Source organism: Heterodontus francisci, chromosome 44, assembly GCF_036365525.1.
Source record: "Heterodontus francisci isolate sHetFra1 chromosome 44, sHetFra1.hap1, whole genome shotgun sequence".
Taxonomy (NCBI): Eukaryota; Metazoa; Chordata; class Chondrichthyes; order Heterodontiformes; family Heterodontidae; genus Heterodontus; species Heterodontus francisci.
The window spans coordinates 19,711,967-19,723,855 of record NC_090414.1 but is presented as its reverse complement, the minus strand read 5'-3'; the positions used below and the strand labels follow the sequence as shown (position 1 = coordinate 19,723,855).

The 11,889-nt window shown below is 49.7% G+C and overlaps 1 protein-coding gene across 1 annotated transcript in view; it reads right to left on the bottom strand.

Annotated features, from left to right (window-relative positions):
* Positions 1–2,487: 2,487 nt before the first annotated feature.
* Positions 2,488–11,889, bottom strand: part of LOC137355894 (pre-mRNA-processing factor 39-like) — a 33,976-nt gene continuing 24,574 nt past the window's right edge. The window contains exons 10-14 of the mRNA XM_068021509.1: positions 8,454–8,722; positions 7,112–7,296; positions 5,802–5,876; positions 4,723–4,876; positions 2,488–4,177 (exon numbers count right to left, since the gene is read on the bottom strand). Coding sequence (XP_067877610.1) covers positions 4,115–4,177; positions 4,723–4,876; positions 5,802–5,876; positions 7,112–7,296; positions 8,454–8,722 — 746 coding nt within the window. The 3' untranslated portion in view covers positions 2,488–4,114. The remainder of the gene's footprint in view (positions 4,178–4,722; positions 4,877–5,801; positions 5,877–7,111; positions 7,297–8,453; positions 8,723–11,889) is intronic.

Sequence of the window (11,889 nt, the reverse complement as noted above, 5' to 3'; positions counted from 1 at the left end):
GAACAATTCAACAGTGGGGGGAATGCACAAGAGGCCTGAGTTGGAGGAACGCCGAATTCTCAGGTTATGTAGTAGATAAGGAGGGGAAAGGACGGAGGCTATTAAGGGATTTGAAGTCGCGGATGAGAATTTTAAGAGGTGCTGCTTTACCAGAAACACAGGAGCTGATGGGTGACGGGGATTTGGTACAGGTGAGGAGAGACACTTAACCAAATCAGATAGAATTCCCACAAAGACACAAGGACATGTGTCCCATTTTTCCCCACTGAACAGTCACAAAAATTGTCACACTGACATCCTGGTTCCTGACGCTCCCGTCACTGGAATCTATTTCACCTTATTTACTCATCAAAAAATCATCATAATTTTGAACCACCTCTTAGCGAGACTGGAGAAGTTTGGTGGAAGAGCTGTGTTACTGGATTCTCTCACCCTTGGTGCCGTTTTAGTAAATCTCATCTGCACCCTCTCCATGGCCAACACATTGAGCCGAGTGTGGCACCGGACCCGCTCTGCCTGTGCTCGCACTCTCTGGCCACGTGGACTCTTGGAGTCAATTGAGAATGGGGACCATGGTAGCCATTTCCCCTCCCACCCCTGGCTGGGGTAGGGACCCTGCTGCCCAATGGAGTCCAAACTTTGTGCAGGGCTCGACTGCATTTGATTTCCCGCTCCATCAACCAGAAACTGAAAGGGCCTTTTGCTGAGCTGTTTAATGACACTGGAAACTCCTGTTTGAACGGTCATGCAGCAGAGCCCGATTGTGAACATTTGAAGACTTGGCAGACTGGTCCCACAGGTTATTCTGGGACAATTCATACCTTAAGCTGCAGTACACAAATAAAACTCATACTTAACAGGGAACGGAGGTCTCCAGCATGCCTTTCCCCCTTACACGGTTTCTAAAAATAAGGGGGTGACTGTGCAGTGTTCAAGTCTGATCTGACAGTGCTGGACATGGCACCACTTTACAATGGGCATCAACCCTCCTTTGCAGGTCTGAGACACTGTAGCTTTGAACAAATTTTCGTATGAAGTCTTGATAAAGAGTGAATAGTTATTCAATTTAAAATGGTCACGAAGAGAGTTGGGGGCGGGGGGGGGGGGGGGGGGGGGGGTAATGTTTTAGGAGAAATTTCTTTACACCGAGAGTTGTAGAAGCATAGATTGCTTCATCCCAGGGAGTAGTAGAGGCAGAGACCATTGCATCCTTTAAGGGAAAATTTGATAAATTATTTAAGCAGAGGAAGATAAAGGGCTCCGGGGACAGAGTGGGGCAGTGGGATTTGTTTGGGATTGATACAGGGCTCTGGGGAGAGGTACAGTGGGATTAGTTTAAATCATAGTAAATACACAATGCATTCATCAGAATTGTACCAGGGCTCCTAGGGTTAGATTATATGAGGGGAGATGACATAAACTAGGCTTGAATATGGGGTGATTTGATGGAGGATTTTATAATTTTGAAAGGAATTGATAGAAACTTTTTCCGCTGGTGAGGGAGTCGAGGACAAAAGGGCCATAACCTTAAAATCAGAGACATGCCATTCAAAGTTAGGAAGCACTTCTTCATGCAAAGGGTGACAGAAGTGTGGAACTTTCTCCCATTAAAAGCTGATGTTAGCCCAGTTGCAATCGGAGATCGCTAAGACAATTGCACGTCAAGGACAGTAAGTGACACAGAGCCAAGGTGGAGTTAGCGTAGATCAGCCATGATCCCACTGAATGTCAAGAACAGACTTGAAGGACTCAAGGGCCTACTCCTGTTCCCGCAGATGGGCCGAATGGCCTCAATCTGCACTGTAAACGACCATGGTTTCATTTTGAAGCATAGGAACCAATTGAACAGCAGAAATACAGGATTCAAGGGGACCAGTCTCTGTCTGTCAGCAGCAGAGGTCATTGGTAGATTAATGGGTGCTATTTAGAAACATTACAGCCTGGGAGGCCATTTGGCCCATCGAATCCAGGCCAAGGAGCTGCTCAGTCCCGATCCCGGGGAAAACATTTCCCCGCTCGATGGATCTTCCTGCTGGAACGACCAATTTGGGTATCGATTTGGTTGTTTAGTTTCAGTCTCCCTTCCCTCTTCTGGCAATAATCTCCGAGTGAGGGCTGCCTCGGTCTCCCGTTCTGGCATTCAAGTGGCAAGCCTGCAAAAGTTGGAAGACGGAAAAACTGGAATCTGCCTTTCAAAAACCAGAATCATTCTCCAGCATACACCCAACATGATACATCCGTTTCATGGTGTGGAAACTTTCATAAGTTCATGGATACAATGAATTTTTTTTTTAGGCAGCCAAACATCAGAACTGCAACCACTGTTCTCCCTCACCCTGTCCTGCCTGCAGTGCCTGGATAGCAGGCCAATTCATTCGGTATAGACCGCTTTGGGTTTCACGGTGCAGAGCGTCTGCATTCCACCCAGAACATTCTTTACTGAGCCTAAAACCGCACTTTCCGACAGAATGCACAGAAATAGCCATCTCCTAGCATCCTTTTATTTACACCAGCCATTCAAAAAAAAAAGGAACGTTACATTCATTAAAAAACTACTTGCAAAAATGCGTTTTGTTTTTGCCTTAACAAGAATTTGTACAGAAGAAAAAAGATTCACATTGAGGTGTTTGGTATCTGCTTGTCAGTCACCACGGTCTTGAGGCAGAGCAGAGATTGTCTGGCTCACCCTGTGCAGAGTCCCATCGGTGCTGCAACAACAGAAGACGCTGACAAAAAAATATACATATACGTGACGTAGCAGCGGAAAAAGCAGGTTAGTGTTACCGGTTTGAGGAGTGCCTGTGAGGGAGGGAGGGAGGCCCTGTGTTGGGGATACCAGCTCAGGAGAGGATTGTGCCCAGCTGTGATTCCCCTCGTAGGGAAAACCCATTCTGCCGCATTCCTGGCTTTTCCTTATAAATTTGGTGTCGGGGCTGGAATGGGGTGGGAGGACAACCAGTCGGCAGGGGAAACGTGCCCGGTCAGGCGCTCTACCTACTGTGTCAGGTTCGGTGGAATGCTGTGTGGCTACGCCAGATCCAGGCAGAAATGAATTGTGCTTTACAAGGGTACGAATCTGATGCAAGCGCACACAGCAAATCCGACCAATAAAAAAATCCCCAAAACATGGTCGAGTGGCCTTTCGAGTGAAAAAGGCTTTGGGCTTCCTGTCGGCAGGTTACAAAGCTGATTTAAAACCATCATGGAAGATGCAGGCAACGTACAGCCACGCCACCCAGGACTAGGTTTTCCAGCCTGGAATCCCGGGCACCATCCCATTTGCAGGCTGCTGAATTCATGGGGAATATTAGGCCTCGCTTGAAACTCCAGTGGTCAGGAAAACTGACTCACCTACCTGCAAGTTGATGTCTCGTGATGCATTGAGTGTTGTCAAACAAGCCAGAGATGATTCTAGAACATTACATCATGGAAATACACAGCAGCCTCACCAGTTCTTATGCCGGGTTTCCAGCCAACAGATTAACCTATCTCTTCTGTTGTGCAGACCTGCTCCGTATTTCATTTGGGGGAAGAGGGGAGAATGTTCCAAATTTCGATCCCGAGCAGAGGGTTGGGCAGACACTTCACCTGGTGGGGTATGGGGGGAGGCCCGCTCTGTACCTCCACCTCGGAGAGAACGCGCCTACACAGGATGACGAGTTGCCAGAGATCACTCAGGACTGTGTTGTGCTGACAGGATCTTCCGGATCTCTCCCTACAGATAAACCACCCACTCTCGTTTCTTGTCCTCTTCTCCCCTCTCCCCTTCACAGCCAGAATCAGGAGGAGGGCAGGTGCTTGAAAGGGAACTGTAAACAGGACTGCAAAAGGAACTGGACACAAAGAGTCCCAGTTCTCCAGGAATTTTACATTTTTTTTCAGGGCAACATCACACCCAACACAACAGACACAAAACACCTCGCAGGTTGACTCTGTCCTGCTCATCGGGGGGTGGGGATCGTGATTGATGGCCGAGACGTTTACAAAAGGTAGGGAACGGAGAAGTGGGGGGGGGGGGGGGGTCGTGGGTGGGTTGGGAGGGAGACAGAAATCGGTCCCTTGGTTTCAGTATGTACACAGTTCCCATCTCTTAGGCCCACATCACCCACTTGTCTCAGCTGTGTGGGTAATACTGACTGTAGTTCCACGGGTTCTGATATCCGTATGATCCATAAGGCTGCAGAGAGAGAGAGAGAGACATGGAAAATCAGTAAGAAGCTGTGTCTGGCTGGGAATCCCACCCATTCTTCCCCATCTGAAGATGTTGAGTCAGACGATCGTGGGCTTGATCCCCACTCCACAGACATGAGCACAAAAACCCGGCTGACACGGGGAGGTCTCTGAGCACCTGGTCTACACCAGGGCTGGCTGAATGGAACTGTGTTCTGGTGCCTTTCAGAGATGCAACCAAATAGAGTTGCAGAGCAGAAGGAGATGGGGGATCTCAAGGGCGATACTACAATGTGAAGTCAGGGGTCGGGTGTTCAGCTGATGAGAAAAAAGGTTTAGGAGCAGAAACCATGCTAAAATATTGGAGAGTCGTCGCCCACACTTATCCAGGAGTTTACACTGACCGCTGAGGACACAGCGAGAGAGTAATGCCCAAGGAGAGTTTTGGCGCTTTTGTAATTTGCACCCCAGTCCACGTTTGCGGAAATGAGCCTGTATGTTAAGAAGAGAGGTGCAATGGGCCATATTTGGGGTGAATGCACCAACGCGTACCTGATACCACGCACTGTAGTTGTACGCTGCCTGGCTGCTGGTCACATCTCCGCTCATTAGGGCGGTGGAATTGGTGGTGGTTGCTGCCGTGCTCACTACGCTGATGGTGGAGACATCGTCCACCCGCGCCTTCTTCTCCTCTGGTTCCTCAGTGCTGTAAATCCAAGCGTCACAATAAAAATAAACAGCTCCACGTTTCTCTTGTGGGGGCTGGGGTCTCTGTCACTAAAGGTGACAGTGACGACTGCAGGCAGGAAGAGTTTGCTGTCTTATGCCCACCTGCCCCCTTGTTCTCTTCACCTCCCCCACCCCCCCAACCACCCCAACGCTCTCCAATTATAGACGATTCCCCTTTGAAGGTAGGAGAGGGGATCTGAGCACAAAATCCAGGCCAAAGCTCCCTCAGCAGTGCTGAGGGAACACTGCACTATTGGATGAGATATTAAACTAAGGTCCTGTCATCCCTCTCAGGTGGATGTAAAAGGTCCCATGGCACTATCGGATGATGATCAGGGGAGTTCTCCCCAGCATCCTGGGACAATATTCATTCCTCAACTAATACCATTAAAACCGGATCATCTGATTAATTATCTAATCACTGTGGGATCTTGCTGTGCGCAAATCGGCTGCTGCGTTTCCCACAATCACAACAGTGACTGCACTTCAAAAGTACTTCATTGGCTGTAAAGCTCTTTGGGAACTTCCTGAGGTTGTGAAAGGTGCTATAGAAATGCGAGTCTCTCTTGTTTTTTTTTCCATCGGTAACATCACATTACACGGAATTACCATGGAAATTGGGAGCGTGCTGTTCTCGGCTAGAAGGTGAGGGGAGGAGATCAGACACTCGCCAGCTGCAGCCCGGCTGTCGCCTAAAGCACACCATGGGTGTCACTGCATGGGTACGAGCGGTGACGCCAGTACTGCACTCTTGCACACAACACAAACTATGCGGTGAGCACAGAGCACCCTCTCCAGACCGACTACCACCCCCCCCCCGCCCCCCAGGCTGGAAATGGGCACAGCACAGCCGAACCAGGGACGCGCAAGGAAACGCAAAAACTGACGGGTTTAGCACTCACCCGTTCTCAGCTGCTCGTTTCTTACTGGAGTTCTGTTTGAGGAGCTTCTGATGTTCATCATAGGCGTGTAGCAAACTGCAGTGGGTGTGTGGGGGGGGGGGGGGGGAGAAGAGAGGGAGGGGGTAGAAACATATGGCACATATCATGCACTGACGCCGGGACACAAGCACAGATACATAACCGCGACCAGCAGCAAGCAGCTAGGAAGGGGGCCGAGCTACTCAACGTTTCAAAGGAACAGAAGCCGAAAGCCTCCTTTAAGCTCTCCACTGTATTTAGATGCCTCCAGGTAACGCAGGTTAGATTCTCAAGTGTTACAGTTCCTCTTTTGCCAGTCTAGACTTAAGGCTCAAGCACACAGACCTGGAAAGTCCCCAGTCTCGATCGCTGATCTGCAGCAAGTAGCCAATCTCAGCCAGCCTGGTACTTAAGAGAGCTGTGGGCCACAGAAGGGCAAGAAACTGCTGCGCCCACCCACTTGGGAATGCTCTCCAGTGAGCCCCCGCTGGGGGTGGGCCATTGTATTAAAGAATCCAGTTTGAACACGATGCCCTTCACAGTCGAATGGCATTAACGCCAGTCGAACGGAACCGGAGCAGAAAGTGGGGGGAGGGGGGGGGGGGGGGTGCCTTCAGAAAATGAAGAGAGAGTGGGGAGGTGGTTGGGGGGGGGAATTTAAACATTCCAATCACTCAATGTGGTTGGTGGGGGGTAGGGGTGGTGCCACTGGTAGTGAGATACACTCGCACAGCTCAGAAAGTGACCGATACAGACACACACTCTTTCCCTCTAGATATACAGCGCAGAAACAGGCCATTCTGCCCATCCGCTCCGTGCTGGTGCTTCTGCTCCACACGAGCCTCCTCCCACCCCCTCTTCATCTCACCCCATCAACATATCCTTCTATTCCTTTCTCCCTCATGTGTTTATCCAGCTTCCCCTGTGGTAGCGAGTTCCACATTCTCCCCACTCTCTGGGGAAAGAGGTTTCTCCTGAATTCCCAATTGGATTTATTAGTGACTGTCTTATATTGATGGCCCCCGAGTTCTGGTCTCGCCCACAAGTGGAAAAATTCTCTGCGTTTACTCTATGAAAACCTTTCATAATTTTAAAGATCTCTGTATCAGAACACCACGCCCCCACCCTATTCTTATCAAGAGAAAAGGAGACCCAGTACGTTCATCCTTTCCTGATAGGTATAACACACAGACACTCCAGCCATGACAGATCCCGATGCAGACACAGACAGGCGGACGCAGACACGGAGACACACCCAGACAGACACTATGGACACAGACGGTGACACTCACGTCCGTATGTTGCAGCCAAAATCCTCCAGGAACTCCACTCTCCGCTGGGAGAAGACAATTTTGGTCTCGAGAGGGAGGGAGCTGGAAAGCACCTGGTCGAAGCAGCCCAGAATGTTCCCCTCGTTTATTCGGATATCGCCGCTGAACTCCAGCTCCAACAGGTTCAGGTACAGTTTGGGATTCTCCTGCCAAGGTCAAAGGCTCCACATGTTAGTGGGGGGGGGGGAAGGGGAGGGGGAAGCAGTGTATTTCTTGCACCTCGGGGATCAATTGTCCCCTAAATAAGTTGCAGGAGCCCTGCCTCTTTCGTATGTCAGCTCTCTCCTCTTCCCTTCACAAGGCCCTCACTCCTGCAGTGATAGGATTCCAGGATTGCGGGCACCTCGCATGAGCCGAGACTGAGAAAGTCCGTTCAGTGAAGGCAGCAGCAGACTGCTCTAACGGGACAGCCATCTCCTGACCATCCAACAACCAGGACTGGAAACCCAGGGACCTTTTCCTCGAGGTGCTGAGATCAACTGTCGCACGAGTCTACGCAGAATCGTAGAGGATGAGGCCATTCAGCCCATCTCCCCTGGACCAGCTCTCTGAAAGCACTCTCCTTTTCCCATTCCCCGTACACTTGCAAATATTTTGTATTTCACACACTCATCCGCTTTCCTGTTAAAAGCGATTCTTGATTCTGCACTGCCCACCATTCCTGCTCGGGAATTCAAAGTCCTAATGAGCCACTGCGTAAAACAATTTCTCCTAACTCCCCATCAATTCTTCAAGTTGTAAATTGATGCCCTCTAGTTACTGACTCACCCCCCACCCGCACCCCCCCCCAGAGCAAGTAGTTTCTCCTTAATCAGAATCCCTCAATTTTGAGAAACTCTTATTTGATCCTTCTTAACCTGTTCCAATGAATAGGGTTCAAATTCCTCTCATCTCTCCCTAGACAAGCTAATGTCGAGTAGGTGTTTAATCCTAGGACCATGTCGGACATTGGCAATGCACTGGTTCATCAGGCCATTACCATGAAAAGAAAGAGCGGCATTTAGATAACGCATTTCATGGCCTCACGACCGATGAGGTACTTTTTGAAGTGTCACTGTTTGATGTAGGGTCGTGCGGCCGACAACTTGCGCACAGCAAGATTCCACAAACGGCAATGTGACCAATGACCAGATCAAGTGTTTTCATAACGCTGGCTGAGAGGACACCCATGTTCTTTGAAATAGTGGCCGTGGGATTTTTAACATCAACCCGACAGGGCCTCATCGTCTTTGAATGGAGCGTTTGACCCCGCAAATCCCTGGCGCTCCCAGACACACGCCCGCCCGCCCACCCTCCCCCTCACCTTGTCCCTCTCAATAGCTTCCAGCAGCACCTTCCTGGCCTTCACTAGACTCTTCTGCACTTTCAGGAGCTGCCTCGCCAGCTTGATGGAGAAGAAGGAGGCCAGGGCCGTGTCCCGGTGCTGCTCGATGGCCTCCCGCAGCAGCGCCTCCGCCTGGTCCAAGTGCCCGCAGCGCCGCTCCAGGCTCACACGCCGCAGCAGCACCATAGCCAGCCCGGGCACCACCATCTGGAAGGACTTCAGGATGCGTCGGGCTTCCTCGAGGTCACCTGGGCAAGTAACGAGAGAGAGCAAAATCACATCAGGGAGCCACGGCAGGCAAGTGGCCATCGAGTGGATGTGGTTACGACAATCTATCATGCAAAGCTCTGTGGTTTTGTGTTTTATTGGTTGTTTTTTGAAAAATATATATATTGTGTTCTTCTTCAGAAACTTACCAACTACTTGTAAATAGTGTTTAGCAGGAATTCCATACCATCTAAACTGGGATTATCCTGTAAAGACTGAAGGAATATTGCAAGATCACGGATACTGCAACTAGCAAGTACAGTTTTCCAAAACAAGCCATGCCCACAGCCAAAAACTACCAAGACAACGGCAAATCACTCAGGATAGGGGATTGTGCACAAACTGGTTGTAGCGGGTGGCAGTCAGCCTGCGTTTCTGGGGCGTTTGCCCTCCCCGTCAGCGGCTCAGTGCCAAATAGCCCGGGGGGGGGGGGGGGCGGGGGTGGAGGAGCACGAGATGGATTTTTGTCAACGTCAGGACCTAAAACTGCCAGAAGCTGTGGAGGTTCCTTCCGCAGGCACCTGTATCGAAGGCACTTACCAGCTCTTGCTCAAGTCCCAATCCACCCCCTCCCCCTCCTGCTGCCCTGCAGTCACCATCTCCTCCTTGCGTTCCCCAGTGGGTCCTACCACACCCGCCCGCTCCCTCTCACCCCCCACCAATCGAGACTCATCACACCACTCCCGTTCCAGCACATTCTGTCCCAACACCTCAAATGCTGGCCAACTCTACACCTCCCTCCTCCTCCGCCTCTCCTCTTGCAGCCGGCAGGCTTTTCAGAACACAAGCTTGGCTTCATCTTCAACCTCCATTACTGGACATAGTGTGATCCCTTTCCAGTCCTCACTGGTGACCTCTACTACCTTGGTGATTCACTTACATTTCTCAACTACACCCAATGCCCGTGGCACTGCTCAACACTTGTGATGGGTCAGTTGTTGACCTGGCCTGTCCTTTTTCAGGCCACTGTTCTGAATGGGTAAATCCAGCAAACTGTAGCTGCCTCTTAACTGCTTTGGTCAACTAGAGGGCAAGTGCGGGTGTAAATTTCAGGCTGCATGTCAGTGTCCGACTTACAATTCCTTTTAAAAACAAACGGTCTGTAACAAAGTGTGACAAAACACACACTGGCTTCAAGAGTTTTACACGCTTGACGGGTTGGTTGGCTCACTGGTCTGTTACAGGAGGTCAGGTGTTTTATTTATGGCTCACACATTCTAGTCCAGCAGCAACTGCCGCAGTTTGTGGGCTTATTCAGCACAGACTTTGCACCAGCACAACCTGACCCTGAACTGCAAAACAAGTTGAGGTGGGATTGTTAATGACGGAAGTGTACTGCAGCACTTGGTTAAACTGTAAGTATTATAAAGTGATACAATTTCCTGCTGGCCCTGGTTAATCTTTTAAAAATTGCTGAATTCACTTCCTGTACATCACTCATGCCCATGGTATCTGTAATTACAGCTGCTGTCGCCATTTGGGACTGGCTGCTGATTCAGCTTTGCCTCCCCCTCACTTGGTCCATCCGGTTGGCAGGCTGTTCTTTAAGAGGACAGGCGTCCCATCCCAATTCCATCTTCACGCCAATCCCCACACATACCCAAAGAAGCAACAGTGAAACTGTAAATGACAGAGCTGACGTGTGCGATTCCAAGGGTGAGAGGGTTGTATTATGAGGAGAGATGGAGTAGAATATGCCTGTATTCCCCGGAGTTTAGAAGAATGAGATGCTCAGTCGTTATGTAAAAGCAAGACTGCGATCGATAGATATTTTGGGCACTAAGTGAAATGGGGAGAGGACAGGAAGGTGGAGTTGAGTTAGATGATCAGTCATGATCTTACTGAATGGCAGTACATGCATGAAGGGCCGAACGGCCCACTCCTGCTTTACTGCTTAAGCTATTAGGGCAATGGCTTCACCAGACTTTGTGTGGCAAGTGTTTTTTTTAAAAAAAAAGAATTAACAGGCTGGATAGCAACTGGTAGAGGAACAGGGCACCTGTTTTGTGCAAAATTATGGCCATAAGTTTACGATCAAGTTATTCTGACCAGCTGAGAGTTAGGTTTCCACAGCTGATGTGCTGGGAGACAGGTCCATGGCTGTCATCCATCATCTCAGTATTTACACATAGAGTGAATGGGCTGGCTACTTGACTGGGGGAAGGAGTCCTAATTCAGTCTTCATCTGACATTCACACTTCCCAACTGTGGCCACTGGGGTGTAATTATGCCCGTCTGTACCAAGGAGAAATAAACTGAGAATTACGACGATTTAACCTTGCTGATTCCCTCCACGACTGGGTTTCAGCATTTGGACCATTCACAGACATTGCAGCCAAGTCAACTAGTTCACCTCAAACCAATTCCTCCCAGTCTTTCTACAGAGGCTTCATACAGCCCTAGGAGAAGTGGGGGTGGAGAAGAGGGGGTAAATTTACTCACACTATAGGCTGGGACATTAACTGCTCCTTCTGCGGGCGGAATACGTAGGGTGGAAGTTATGTTACAATTATACTGCACCTCGGGAAGGGTATACTTGCTCTGGAGGGATTGTAGTACAATTCACTCGAATTATATCGGGGCTAAAAGGGTCGAACTATGGACACAGGTTTTATAGACTAGGCTTGTATTTTTTTTTTTTGAGTATAGAAGATGAAGGGGTGAAATAACTGATGATTAAAGGTAGATAAACTATTTCTTCTGGTCGATGTCAGGAAGCACTTCTTCACACAAAGGGGAGTGGAAAGCTGGGACTCTTCCCCACTGCACCCCCCAGAAAAAGCTGTAGTGACTGGGGGAGGGGGGTTAACTGAAAATGCCAAAACGGAGACGGATGAGAAAAATTTTGTTAACAGTTAGGGACTCAAGGCGGAGGATGGCAGTAAAACACAGATCAGCTGTGCCTCAACTGGAATAGCTCGACGGGGCAGATAGTCTCTACATGTGCCTATAACCTGACAAATCAACACAGCTCGGATATCCCGGGCTGGGGGAGGAATTTTTCCCCTTCAATGCAGAGGTTGGCGAAGCAAGGGACCAGTAAAACGATCATAAATGGGGAGCAGCATCGACCTGCTTGAAAAGATTTTCTCCAACCCGCCTATCTCGAGCCCTGGTGAAGAGGACAACCCACCCCTGAAGTCTGCAG